A 14,713-nucleotide genomic window follows, 5' to 3' on the forward strand; every position below is an offset into this window, starting at 1 on the left:
TAATATATGAAGCAAGCAGAGGAAATGCAAAGGCCCTGAGGCAAGAGTATGCTTGTGGTGCTTGAGAAACGAGCTGAGCGTAAGCAAGGACAGTGGCAAAGGACGATTTAGAGAGTTAAGACATGCTTGGGTAAGGCTTACAATATGCCCTAGAGTACTACGTGGTTCAGCTGTAAACAACTTAATGTAAAACTAACAAACAAGATACCGATTTTAAATGAAAATCATGACATAACTACATTTGGAAGATGGGTGAAGAAGTGAATTACAGGTGTGTAGAAAACTAATTGTTAGAAAACTAATTGTTAATTTCCTAGAGTAGGAAGTCAATAATTTCCAAAGTTGAAAAAAAAATTAAGAAGTAACAGGAAAAACATCACATTATTTAGACATTTGATGTTAAAAATCAGAAAAATCTGCTCAAAGAGTTGAAAATAGTTCACTCTGGGAAGCAGAACTCTGGGGTGGGGGAGGTGATTGCTAGTTTTTACTGTAAGTTTTGCGGTATAATTCAACTTTCTAAAATCTTTATACGTATTTCAATAAAATATAAAGAAGAAAGTTAGCTGTCAGTACAAAAATCAACTATTGAGAGTAAACTGTTTATAACCAAGAATTATTTAAAAAAGAATTATCACTGTTCTTTACCCATTCACCTGTCGATGGACATTTAAGTTGGTTCCATGTAGCACATATACACAATGGAATATTACTCGGCCGTAAAAAGAAACGAAATTGAGTTATTTGTAGTGAGGTGGATGGACCTAGAGTCTGTCATACAGAGTGGAGTAAGTCAGAAAGAGAAAAACAAATACCGTATGTAATGCATATATATGGAATCTTAAAAAAAGAATGGAAAAAAAAGGTACTGATGAACCTAGTTGCAGGGCAGGAATAAAGAGGTAGACATAGAGAATGGACTTGATGACATGGGGTGGGAGGGCGAATCTGGGGCAAAGTGAGAGTAGCATCGACACATATACACTACCCAATGTAAAACAGTTGGCTGGTGGGAAGCAGCAGCATAGCACAGGGGGATTGGCTCAGTGCTCTGCAATGACCTAGAGGGGTGGGATAGGGAGGATGGGAGGGAGGCTCAAGAGGGAGGGGATATGGGGACATGTGTATGCATATGGCTGATTCGCTTTGTTGTGTAACAGAAACTAACAAGGTATTGTGAAGCAATTATACTCCAATAAAGATTTTTTTTTAAAAAGAATTATCACTGAATATATCTCAATTGACCATAGCATTTACTGAAAATCTACTATGTGGCTGGCAGTGCAAGACTTGATATTGTAATAAGAGGTCTTTCCCAAAAGAATCTTCAAAACTTGGTCTCTCTGTTCAAAATCACAAATGCAGATTCATAACCTCCATCAGTTCACCCAGCCAAAGAGCAGAGGTGGAAGTACAGAGTGGCAGTTGAGCTGAGTTACCTGCTGGCCATCTCAATGGCATCCTTATTGGGTGGGGGGATAAGGAAGCAGACTGATGGCACCATTGCCTCATTCCCTGTGGGGCTGATCACTTTCCACTTGGTCCTCTGTGAATTATCTTCCAACACACACTCATCATTCTTGCAAATAGTGATCTGAAGAGACAAAGTTACAAATCATTGTTAATGGATAAATCAACAACCTATTTTTACCTGGTGGCTGATCCCAAGGCTATGAAATCCTTAAGGAAAAATTGTTTTGGAGATCTCCAATCATTTGGAGATCACCTAGGGAGAGTTTCTGATTTAGACAAAAGGATAATGTGTATAAATAAACAACCTAGGGAAGGTTGTGAAATGAAATAAATCAAGTGTTTATTAAATGCCTGTTACATGTCAAGTAACACAGTATATGAAATTTATAAGGAGACTGTAAGACCTGCAAGAGCAAGCTCTCTGAGCCTACAACCAACAGGGTAAAACTTAAAGGGACATAATACAACTTTGCATTTCTGATACTTCCTCCTCCCTTCCTGTCACCCCACCCAAATCCCTGAAATGTTTAAGCGTTTGACATCACCAATTCTTTCTCTTAGGAGACAAGTAACCAACAATATCATCTCTATTTTACAGACAGAAATACTGAGACAAAGAAAAGTACAGGAAAAGTTCATTTGTTCCTTTGTATAACAAATATTATTGAGCCTATTATGTGCTTGGAAGTATGCTATGCCATTAGAGGTAAAAATGGTAAGCCAACAACCATGGTCTATATTCCACATATTCTGATGCAGTATTTGGTTACAACACTGTGTGACAAATGCGATTTAACAGGGAATGCATGGAAGGCATGAGGCCCAGTCTTGGTTAGAGAGGTAAAGAGATTATTCAGGACCTTAAAGCCACATTAAGGAATTTAGACTTTCTACACAGAAATGGGGAATTGTTGTAGGACTTAGGCAGGGGAGTGATGTTAAAAAAAAAAAAAAAAGTCACGCTGGACTTCCCCAGTGGCCCAGTGGTTAAGACTCTGTGCTTCCACTGTAGGGGGCGTGGGTTCGATCCCTGGTCAGGGAACTAAGATCCCACATGCTGCGCGGCGTGGCCAAAACAAAATTTTTTTTTTAAAAGACCATGCTGGTGGTAGGATAAAGAATGCATTGAATGGGGAGGCTGATGCAATGATCCAAGTGTAAGAAACTTAGGGTCTGACTTGTAGTAGCAGCAGGGGCAGGAAGAAGTACACTTGAGGGACACTTATTTACAAGGTATTGATACTACTGACTTGATAGTCCTACTAGCTGTGGGGACTAAGAGGGGAGGAGTCATGGATCTCTCCCGGGTGCTACAAAGCACCATTTCTATCTACACTTAGGCAACTGGGTGGATAATGATGCCAATTACTGAGGCAGGGAGCAGGTCAAGATCATAGAGTTGAGTCTTATTTTTTTCATGATAGAAGAGATTTGAGCATGTGTAAGTTCTAATAGAAGAACTCTATCATTTGACCTTTCCCTGTTATCACAGCCCTAACTGAAGGCTTCCCTTCTCCCCTGCTTCCTTCTGGAGCGGGAAGTACCCTTTCCACCTCCTCACCTCGATCTGCCGGTAGTCACAGATGGCCTTGATGGAAATGGTGCTCTTTAGCACATGGTCGGGACTGCGTGGCTTTAGCTGAACAATGGATTTTGATCTCCCAACAAGACTGGCAACGGAACTCTTGGACTGTATAAGCTGCTCCTTTTCATCCTACAAAATGGGAAGAAAACGAAAAAGACATTAATGTTGCTCCTTGGGAGACTCAGTCAACAAAGAAAACTGAATGCTCCACTCCCTCCGAGAATGTCACTTCTCGGTTAAGTAGGGATCCTTGGTGGAGCCATCTTAGAAACACAGGGATAAAGAAAACAGGAGAGGATGCTTCTGTCTGCTACCAAGTGCTTTTATACTCAAATTTTGCAGCTTTCTCCCTGTGTCGTTTTCAATGAACCATAAAGCCACATGCAAAAACAAATAATAAATAAATTTTAAAAAAAAGAATTTCTAGCTGCCAAATACAGCTATACAGCTAACAAAGGATTTTGCCAAATAAGGTTCAGAGAACATGGAAGTTAAAAACAATGATAATAACTAGGCTGTGGTTGTTATTATTATTAAATTTCTCACTGGTAGAAGCCAGTTCTTGCCCCTCTGCTTAGGAGAAGCTAGAGTTATGCTCTTTTACATTTTTTTTTTTAAATAATGTTATCTCCCAAGCGCTATTACAAATATTTTACTTTCTTAAATTGAATCAAACTTTCTAGAGAAAGATCTTTAGCTCTTCAACCAACAATCTATAGACCAATGCTGTTGGTGAAGGTACTGGGACAAATGATTTAAGGTTTACCTTTTAGAGTCTTGCTGTGCTGTATTTATATAAATTTGATTGATTTGAAAGAGGTCTCATGCAAAATTGAAATACTCAAGTCTCTGCAAACCCAATTTTCTTAAAAACTAATGAACTTCTGGTCAACGAAATTGGTAGCAATCTACTACCAATTCCATTAAAGAGTAAAAGATAAGCTTTATCTCTTAACCAGGATGTTTCAAGCCCATTTTGAGGTATAAAAAAGTCCCCAGAAGAGGGCTTTCTTAGGACGGAAGTAGATGTGATGAGAGTAAAGAGTTAATAATGTTAAGAAATGCCATTAAAGAATTAAGAATATGCAAGTAAATAAAAAGAAATGCTTAAATAAACTACCTGTGCCTGTCCCCGGGAGCATGATTGGAAGAAATACAACTTTAACTTATTAGTTAAGAAAGAGGAATGGAATAGGTCAGGGAGACAGCCACACTGTTCCATTCTTGAGAGCTGGTCTACCCATTTCAGTTTCCTTGCAATAAAGATGTCAATTTCTGTCTAACCCACAGCCAAACGTCTCAAGCTCCAGAGACCAAGTGCTCAGCGTGGTAAAAGGTCTGAAAAGAACCAGAAGCCACGACAGATGCTCCCGAACCTGACGGACAAGATGAGGACAAGCTGAGGAGCAGACCCAGATGACTTCATGCCCCGATCACGCCGCCAACCCGATGCCCCTGACCTGGAGAGGAGGGAACAGAGCAGCGACCCTCGAGAAGAGAAGATATGACAACAATTGCAGAGGAGTTACCCTATGACAGGAAGGTACTCTGTGGGAGGGAGGAGATAATAGCCACGGATTATTAGATTCCTCCTTCATACTTGATGTACCTCTAAGAGCGACATTCTAGAGACAACATCGGAAAAGTGAGGTCTTTACCCTTCATTCCAAATTAATTAAATTCATAGGTTATTTGCTCAGGTGAAACACTGAATCTAAACCCATTCATATCTTTACAATACCTGAAAGTGTTTTTTAAAAAATCAACTCATGTTCACTAATTCCCAAGTCTCACCCACGAATAAAATGACACTGTTTTGGGTTATTCTGGTTCTCTTATTTATAATTTTCTACTGAAATGTGAGACTACCCGCATTTCTCACATAGGAAAAGTAATTTCCCTATTACATATACATTTCCATCTTAATCAGAGCTGTAGCTGGAGCCCTGTCTTGCGAACTCTGTGTAATATATGCTCAGTAACTATAAGTAGTCTGCTGGTGATTTTACTACCACCACCCCTGAAGGAATAGTTCACTGGAGAAAATAAATGTAAAACTGATTTGGATTAAATACTACTTGGAAAACTATTTTTAAAAAGTTAATACCACTACATAAATAAACTGAGCAAATCCTGCATTACACCTACATAAGATTTTAATGTTTCAAATACCTCATCATTACCAAAAGAAAATTCCCAAGGAGGAAAAAATTGACTCAGGTCTAGTTCATTGGTGTTTTGTTTTATTCTCTTTGCATGAGAGAGTGAAAAAGAATTTGGTGTCAGCTAATCCCCTCAACCCTATTTTTCATGCTCTACACCCCCATCTTTGGCTCCAATGACTGAATTAAAATAGGAACAATGCAAAGAAACTTTGATGAGCACTATGTGGCTCAGGGGCACATGGCTAGGCCCTTACTTCAACAGCATACCCAAAGGACTCATTAGCAACTTCTTTAAAAAAAGAAAAAAGGAAAAGAACAACACAGATTAAACTCTAGTTGAATGTGAGCCAAACTTTGTAATGGTGACCCACAGCCCTGGCGCTTTCAAGGATATAAAGAGCAGCAGCTGAAAGAGTTTACTCTTGTTTCTCAGAAGCAATCATCCCACTGATGCAACACCCACCATGGAGTCCTGCAGCAAGTCCTCCAGGCGGGATAAGCTGGTGCTATGGTCGCAGGAGTACTTCCGTTTGATGGATTCTTGGAGGCTCCTCAGGAATGACTCCAGGTCTCGAGCGTCACTGAAGAACTGTGGGGATAAGAGGGAGGGGTGCCTTGTGCTCAATACATCACAACACCAAGATGATAATGGAGAAAAAACAACTTTACCGTACCTGCTGATTACACAATCCTGGATTACAAAATGCCATGCCAGGGAAACAGTAGTGACAACTGCCACAAAGGCCACTGAACCCAATAGAACACTTAGTCTGCTTCACTCCTCAGAAATCACTGATCTTTCCCCTTGAGTTTTGGCTAGTGGCAGCACTTGACTGTCAGGTTTATTTCATGAAAAGCCTAGAGGTTGAGTATCTCAATTCATTGATAGGATTACAAAATGATCAGGGAGCTTATTTAATTAAGAGCAAATCCAAACAGAGGTAACAGTTTATTTCCTCTTCCCACCCTCACCTGAAAACAAGCAGTATGTTCTTTTTTTTTTTTTAATTAATTTATTTAATTTATTTATTTTTGGCTGCACTGGGTCTTTGTTGCTGCATGCCGGCTTCCTCTAGTTTCGGTGAGCAGGGGCTACACTTCGTTGCAGTGCGCAGGCTTCTCATTGCAGTGGCTTCTCTTGTTGCAGAGCACGGGCTGTAGGCATGCGGGCTTCAGGAGCTGTGGCACGTGGCTCTAGAGCACAGGCTCAGTAGTTGTGGCGCACGGGCTTAGTTGCTCCGTGGCATGTGGGATCTTCCCGGACCAGGGCCCGAACCCGTGTCCCCTTCATTGGCAGGCAGATTCTTAACCACTGCGCCACCAGGGAAGCCCAAGCAGTATGTTCTTGATGTAGCAAAAGATTAAAGAAAAAAAAACCAAAAAGCAAAAAACGGTTCTAATATTTTACAGCCCCTCACATCAGGAGGTGGAGTCTATTTCTCCCCCCCCTCCCCGAAGCTGGGCGGGGGAACATCACTTGCTTTAGTCAATGGCACATTAATACATGTGAGAGCAGAAAAAAATGCTTGTGCTCCAGGGCCTGCCTTCTCTGGCTGCTTGTGGAACACAGCTATTCTGTGAAGGAACCTAGGATAGCCTACTGCATGTGGACTTGTACCCCATTACCCCAACCAAATGTCAGGCGTGTGAGTGACACCATTTGGGGCCAACCAGCCCCCAACCTGCCTGCCCACTGCCTACAGCCACGTGTCACCCAGGCAAGATGAAAAACAGCCTTCAGCTGAGCCTAGCCCAGACTGCCAACTCACAGAATCTCGAGCCAACGGTTGTTGCTCTAAGCAACTAACTTTTGGGGTGGTGGTTTATACAGTAAAGGGTAACTGATAGAGATGTGTTTCTAACCTCACCCCTCCCGTGTGCATGCTTGCAGGCACACATCAATACACGCAATCACACTCACAAACTCTTGCCTGAATGAAAAAAAATATCTTCCTTATCCTGTGTGTGTGTGTGTGTGCGCGCGTGTGCGTGTGCGCGCATGCGCACGCACACACACACACACAAAAAATAGCCCACGTACCTGAAAGTAAGCAGTATTCTCTTTCACATGCTGCTCGACACACAAGCACAGCTGCTTCATCCACTGCAACTGGGACTGGACAGCAGCACTGTAAGCCTGCAGCAACCAGGCACATGGACAGAAGGGCATGGGTTTAACAGACCTGCTACATATGTGCGATGCACTCTTCCAAGTACACCTCTACTAATGCTAGAGAGGCCAACAGAGGATAAGTGGAGATACTTGACTGGCATCTGCTCAAAGCTTCCCACGAGACAGAGGTTTGTCTTTCATCCAACATGGTTTTGTTAGAAGGGGTTACCCAGAAAAGGCCTCTTCCACACTCATTTGCAACTAAATGACCTGGTCAGCAAAACCCAGGCCTAAGCCAGTCTCTCCTGGCTTCCTCCACTGAATCTCTTCTCCGAGCACAGGCACCACACCAAAAGGCACGCAGGGTCTGTCTAGACAGTTATCTGAAAAACTATGGTTCAGAATTCCCTGGGGGGTCCAGTGGTTAGCAGCTTTCACTGCTGAGGGCCCAGGTTCAAACCCTGATCAGGGAACTAAGATCCCACAAGCCTCACGACGTGGGAGGAAAAAAAAAAAAAAAAACACTTAAAAATAAGAAAAAATATGGTTCAAGTCACTTTCCCCGTGAAGCGAGGAGTCAATATCGTTTCTGTTGTTTCTCATAGTATCCTCCTTAGACTATTAACAAAACTGTTTGCAGTCTTTTGGGGGCTGGGAAGAAAAGGGAGAAGACCCAAGACACATGATTCCCTGACACTTGCTCCAAGTCCCTCAGCAGAGCTAAGTCCCTGATTTGAATACTTGTATAGTAACAACCTCTGAGCACTTGACCCTCACACCTTCAAATCACACACCTCCACAGTCTGCTTGGCTGGGTGGTTCTCAAGTGACAGCAGCTCGGCTGTATCTTGTAGAGACCGAAACACGTCCTGTTTCTCCTCCAGTTCCATTGTCAATTCCTGAAAATTGAATTCAATTTTATTCAATAAGTGCTTGTTAAGGGAGGAGTAGCAATAAAGAAAAAACTGTGCTCCCTGCCCTACTTTATTGGAGCCCGCAACCCAGGGTTAGTGCCAAAATGAGAGTAATAAACAGTACACGCCAGAGGATTTCAGAGAAGAGCAAAAGTGCTGGAATTACAGGAGGATGATTCAAAAGGATATGGGATCTGAGCCAGGCCTGAGTAAGTGGGGTCACACAGGATGAGACTGAAGGCAAGAAAGGAGGGAACTTGGCTGGCGTGGATGGTTCAGGTCAGCACCCACCGAACACGGTACCTGATCCGCATCCCCGACTGGCTGGCTCCGCTCAGACTGTACCCTCAGCTGCAGTGCCCTGCTCCGGCTCTACATTCCGTTAACACTTTAGGACCTGTTTAGATGCCAGCTCTTCTGTACAGCTGGGTACTGATCCCCTCTATCAGATTTGACCCCTTCTCCTCGATGCTCCCTTTCTTTATATCTCTATCATAGCCTAATTTCTGTTCTCATACAGACTGTTTATTGTATTACAGTATCTATTGTTTCTTCTTTACTTCAGAAGAATCATATACCATTCTCTAATGAAGTTAAGTGCTATTAAAAATCTTCTTATTTTCATGGGGTTCATAATATCCTGAAAAATTCTCTGAAGTGTGGGCAAACTGAAAATAACAAAAAAAAATCCTACTTTCTATCTTTCACTGAAAAGCATAAAAAGCGTTGTTGCATTGGCCAATGCTAAATTTTCATTCCCATTTTACAAACCAAGAGATGGAGACCAAAAAATTATTGAACGAATTAAAGAGAATTCAGAATTTTTAAGAAGCCAAGAATATACCTCAGTTAAACAACTTTAAGCCCTATACTAAGTGCTTTGCTATATTAACTTACTGAATCTTACTTAACCTTTTACACAACGCTGTGAAGTGCTACTATTACCCCATTTTACAGAGGTCTAGGGAGAGTAAATGACTTGCCAAGGTCACAGAGCTAATAAGTGGAGGAATAAGAATTTGATGTTAGGTCTATCTCATTCCAAAGCCTATAACCTTGACCACCAAGTTATACTGCTTCTGAAATGATTTAATTCGCAGACTGCTGCTCTCTTCACCCAAGACACTGCCTTTCTAAATGCATTCTAAATAAATTCATTCTAGGGCTCGATTTCCCCTCTTCTCCATATACACTTTCTCACAGGAACAGATGCATTAAGTGGGGTCCCTATTTCTATCCAACAAAATGCAAATCCAGAAACCCAAGCTCTCAGCAGACTGGCCCCTCTGGCTCCTTCTGCCGCTATTACAAAATATGACAGGTCTGTTGTGCTAGACTCACAGAGAAGTAATTTTTCTTGGCTGAGATACTGGGATTGTTGTCACTCCAATCATATGCTAGTTCCTCCTCCTCCTTCTCATTCAACCAGATCAACTCAGCTGTAGCTCTGGAGACAAATTTATGCAGGCTCTGAAGGTGCCTCATCCGGAAGCTAGAAGTTTCCTAGACAAAGGCAGGATTACAAGGTTAGACTGCTAGGCTTTCATTTGTACAATACATCACATTTGACATCAAAGCAAAGAATAGCTGAGAAAATGAACTTAGCCTTGCTTTTTCAATCTCTGGGTGCTTCTCCACAGACTTAAATTCAGTACAAGTTTGGTATAGGACTCCCAGAGAGCCCGTGTCAATCCCAGCTAGAAGTGAGAACACGCCAGGCCTGTGTGGGGCTCCCTGGATAAAGAATGATCCTGGAACTGTCCTACTCTGGACATCTTGAAAGACAGGAATGAAGAACAGACAGAAGAGAAGTCCCCTCCCTGTCAATCGTAAACTTTTGGTTTTGGGGAATTCCCTGGTGTTCCAGTGGTTAGGACTCCACGCTCTCACTGCCAAGGGCCCTGGTTCAATCCCTGGTTGGGGAACTAAGATCCCGCAAGCCATGCGGGGGTGGCGGCAGGGAGAGACTTAGTTTTGGTGCCTCAGAGCACATACACCCACTGCTTTGGTGAAGTATGATAACTAGGATAAGCTCTACTTACTTAAAACTTTCTGGGGCAGTGGTTTTTGATCCATTAAGAAAATTGAGAAAATGTTATGATACATATGAACAACTGCACAGTGAACAATATAAACTAATAAACGGAAAACCAAAACAGGCTCAAACCAAGAGCTTTCTGAATTAGGGAACCACATTCTCCATGAACAGAACAAAAGAGAGTTAGTCAAAACTCACCTTCAATTTACAATACTGTGTCTCCAGCTTTCCAAGAGTTTCAACATAACTGGTATGAAAATTTTGGGACATTTTTCCCTGATAAGAAAGGAATGAAATAAAAATATATTAGAGAAAGAGTAAGTAAACTATATCTACAGCATGATTTCAACTATGTAAATATTATGTCTGCACATAGACGGAGACTGGTTACTCTGAGAAAACAGAAGCTTGCACAGCAAATCTCCAGGTGAGATTTGATAGCTCAGAGCAGCACTGAGTGAGGAACAGTCCAGCAGAGTGAGCACAACTGAATGACCTCACGGTCTTGTGCTTCCAGTAATTCTGGGAGGTTTCTAAGCAAAACCTATACCTGGTGATTCCTCCAACTACTCAGTTGCTTTTTGGAAGAGGAGAGTTGAAATTTAAAATGGGAAGATAGAAAGAGTGAGGGCGAGGAGAGACCAAGTGAATAGTTTTTCTCACCAGTTCTCTATTGCAGGTAGATGGTGAAGTGGAAAGAGCAGGAACCTTCGGAGCAGAGGGCTTGAGTTTGGAAACTGCATTCACTACTTACTAATCTTGACCTTAGCTTTCAGTATCACTATTCTTTTTACTAAAAAGGGGTTAATAAAAAACACCTTTCTCACAAGGTTATTTCAAAGAGCAAGAGACGCTTCATGTGCTGAGGGGACCTGTTGTCAAGTGCTGCTCATGGGTATCCTTCTTTTCCACAGAGACAGCTGCACTGTGCACTGTCCCATCACGCACAGCCACCCCAGCCTCCCATAATGGATTCTGAATGCCACACACCTCATATAACCTGGCCTCTTTGACACTTGAGCCCAGTTCTTCCACACTGGCGTGGATGTGCTGCTGTGCTTCCAGCTGCAACTCCACACTAGGCAGGTCATTGCCCCACTCTGCTCGCTCCAGTTTCATCTAAAAAAAAGAAAAATTAAAAATATAATTTACTGCTAAGTTGGCAGAAAAAGAAAACTGTCACAATTAGTTTGGACAAGGGGGCTGCGGAGAGGGGACTGAGAAAAAGGACATCTAAACTATCTCCATTTTGGTCTCTTACAGGAAAGTATGCCATAACCACCCCCAAGGAGCTGGAGAATAAACCCCACCACCTATGGCAGCAGAAGCAGCCTTTTGCTGCTGCATCATGTGAATACATCCCTGCATTTACCAACCAGAAAGCCATTCCCACAGGCTGAAATGCTTAACTTTATAGTTTAGGCATTTCCCTTTATGGGGTCTCTCCATTTCACAATCAGAATGGAGCTAAGAAATAAATATCTGTAAATACTAAGCTTCATTCATGCCACCAACTATTGGCCAATGAAAGATAACTGTAAAACAGCTTGCCTTTGAATATTTTTATTTATTGGCACATGGAAAATCCATCATCCGACGATGGGAAGAATTTAACACAAAACAAAAGGGTTAGAGGATAACAGGACAATCTTGAACTTGAACCATTATCCTAGAATACATGTAAATAACGTCCCTGAGAACTGTGAAACACAGCAGTCTTGCTTACTCTTAAGAGCTGAGACAAAAACAACAGTAGAGAAGCAGCTCCTCTGACAATGAGAGAATTTCAGAAAAGATAACAGATTTACAGACTCTGCAAATTCTTCCACCAGCTCCCACTTAGAGCACAGTTGGCTGAAGGGAAGAGATTCCTGAAGGGCTTCAAATTAAAAAAGCCTATGCATTTAGTATGGGATTCTGAGGATCTGAACTGATCCTAACCTTTCAAAATTTGACAGAGACAGAGGCTTGGGTCCCAGGTAGCAGCAATAATTGAGGGGATCTATACAAGGGGCACAGAGCAACCTAACCCTCTGAGACAAGCTGCTGTATCCAGTAAACCTCAGTGCACCACATGAGCATTTGGAATGTACACCCACCTGCATTTCTTCCACCCAAGACAGTAGTTCATACACAAATCGGAGGTTGCCTTCATCTTCAGAGGAGGAGATAGACACAAGTTCAGCCCGAGTCATGGGCTTTCGGAACCAGGAGGTAGAAGAAGAATGGGTTCCTCTGGTCAAGGGCTCTGCCTTCAGATGAGTAGTGGTTAAAGTAGAGGGTGGAACCAATTCAAGTGAAGTGAAATGGCCTTTCCGATACAAGTTTGTGCACTCTAGACGCAAGGTAACCAGCTCATCCTGCAAACGCATGACCCTGAAATGGAAGACGAGAAAGAAAAGATTAAATCTGCAACGTGCTTTTTAAGCTAAAATCTTCCCTATCCATTTGACAAGGATGAGGTAAAAATAAAAATGAGATCACATTAGGAAAAGTGTTTTGAGAAAGAAAACATGTTCTGTGAATGCAAGGTGATATTATTAACATCTTCATTGTTCAGAGCTGCCACTGAGGCAAATGCCAAGTCACAGCATTAACTCGAGGCAATAAATCAATACCAGTTCCTATAACTCTTGGATGATATAACAGAATAAACCATGGATTAGGGGTCAAAAGGTGCGGCTCTTAGTCTCGGCTCTGTACAAAGATCCTCATCCCCTCTGTGGGTGTTGGTTTCCTCCTCCATGAAATGCTACATTGAATCACCCCAGCAGTTCTAAAGCAGACGTGGTCCCACACGGCTGCAGTCACCCTGAAGCATGTGGGGGCGTTATAAGATGCCACATAAAGATTAGGGAACCCTACAGGTACTTAGTGGGCAGGGCCAACAGTAAAGGGAGACTGTCTTCTACCGTGAGAATTTTCCTGCCCCAAATACCTATAACATGCCCACTGAGACATTGACCTCTAGCATCCAGGTTACAAGACTCAGCGCCCGACTCTTGATCCTTGAGCCTCAGCCGTAAGCAAGCCCTCCGTTTGAGTCCCATGTTCCTCACCTAAAAGCCAGCTCTTCTAGCTGGTAGTAATTCTCATCCCTTAGGATCTGGAGATCCACCTGCAGCTGTCTGATGAGACCTTCACACTCCTGAATGTACATGATGACATCTGACTCACACTGCACTGGTTGTCCTGATTCCAGGTGAGCAGCGTCCTGAGAGAGAAAGGAAGAAGAAGAGTGGGAAAACTCCCATTGCTCCCACCCACCAGGACCAAGTGAGCCACGCGGCCCACTGCAATTCCAAGAGAAAGGAAGCTGGATCCCTTAACTGTTGACTTCAACCATTAGAGCACAAGGTTAGAAGTGGAAAACACGTGACATAAGAAGTGAGATAGAACAGTCAGACTTACAGCCTGCAGTGTATTCTTAGCTAATGTCAGTTTTTCTTCACAGTTCAAAGCACCATTCTGGATTTTGTTTGCAATCTGTAGCAGCAATTCCAGCCTAAAATGAGATCAAGACCATAGTCAAGTGCAGGCCTCAAAGCAGCCCAGTAAGTAATGTCACCTTCAGGCTCTGGACCCACCTCTCTACAGCTGGTCGAAGTGACTTCTCTCGCTCCAGCATCTCAATGATGAGTTTTCCCCACTCTTCTTCCACATCATTAGGGTGATAACCTTGAGGCAGTTTAATTCGGCCAAATTCAATCCATACCTAAAAAACCCAGAGATAACCCTTTTAGTCCAAAAACACAGCCATGCCCTCAGGTCCCAGTTTTAATTAATTTTTTGCTTCTTTACCCAGCCATTCAGCAGTTCTCTCCATTGACTAATAAGAGAAAACAACCAAATATTTTAGCAGTACCTCACCTCTAGGTGAGAAAAAAAAAAATCACCTCTAGGGGGCTTCCCTGGTGGTGCAGTGGTTAAGAATCCGCCTGCCAATGCAAGGGACACGGGTTCGAGCCCTGGTCTGGGAAGCTCCCACATGCAGCAGAGCAGCTAAGCCCGTGCGCTGCAACTAGTGAGCCTCGTCTAGAGCCCGCAAGCCACGACTACTTAAGTCTGTGAGCCCAGGGCTTGTGCTCCGCAACAAGAGAAGCCACCGCAATGAGAAGCCTGCGCACCACGACAAAGAGTAGCCACCCACTTGCCACAACTAGAGAAAGCCCGTGCACAGCAATGAAGACCCAACACAGCCAAAAATAAATACATTTATTTAAATTAAAAAAAAAATTACCTCTAAAATACAGGGACCACTTGCTTGAAATCCTTCCATTCCTTCTATACTTTCCATAAATCCTCCTGTCCTCCCCATACCCCTCCCCCCCACTATGGAAAGGTTAAATGCCCATCTCTACAGCTTCAAATTCTCTAGGAATCAAAATGTGAAGGAAAGTCTCTTTTCTTTCTATCCTAGGGAAA

At 42.7% G+C, this 14,713-nt stretch overlaps 1 protein-coding gene across 1 annotated transcript in view; it reads right to left on the reverse strand.

Annotated features, from left to right (window-relative positions):
- MACF1 (microtubule actin crosslinking factor 1) overlaps positions 1-14,713 on the reverse strand; it is a 350,964-nt gene that overhangs the window by 165,795 nt on the left and 170,456 nt on the right. The window contains exons 11-22 of the mRNA XM_007453778.1: positions 13,876-14,003; positions 13,700-13,793; positions 13,348-13,502; positions 12,388-12,664; positions 11,279-11,407; positions 10,487-10,564; positions 9,592-9,753; positions 8,131-8,235; positions 7,265-7,360; positions 5,687-5,812; positions 3,035-3,187; positions 1,440-1,594 (exon numbers count right to left, since the gene is read on the reverse strand). Of these exons, the coding sequence (XP_007453840.1) occupies positions 1,440-1,594; positions 3,035-3,187; positions 5,687-5,812; positions 7,265-7,360; positions 8,131-8,235; positions 9,592-9,753; positions 10,487-10,564; positions 11,279-11,407; positions 12,388-12,664; positions 13,348-13,502; positions 13,700-13,793; positions 13,876-14,003 (1,658 nt within the window). The remainder of the gene's footprint in view (positions 1-1,439; positions 1,595-3,034; positions 3,188-5,686; positions 5,813-7,264; positions 7,361-8,130; positions 8,236-9,591; positions 9,754-10,486; positions 10,565-11,278; positions 11,408-12,387; positions 12,665-13,347; positions 13,503-13,699; positions 13,794-13,875; positions 14,004-14,713) is intronic.

Source organism: Lipotes vexillifer, unplaced genomic scaffold (genome assembly GCF_000442215.2).
Source record: "Lipotes vexillifer unplaced genomic scaffold, Lipotes_vexillifer_v1.1 scaffold213, whole genome shotgun sequence".
Lineage (NCBI taxonomy): Eukaryota > Metazoa > Chordata > Mammalia > Artiodactyla > Lipotidae > Lipotes > Lipotes vexillifer.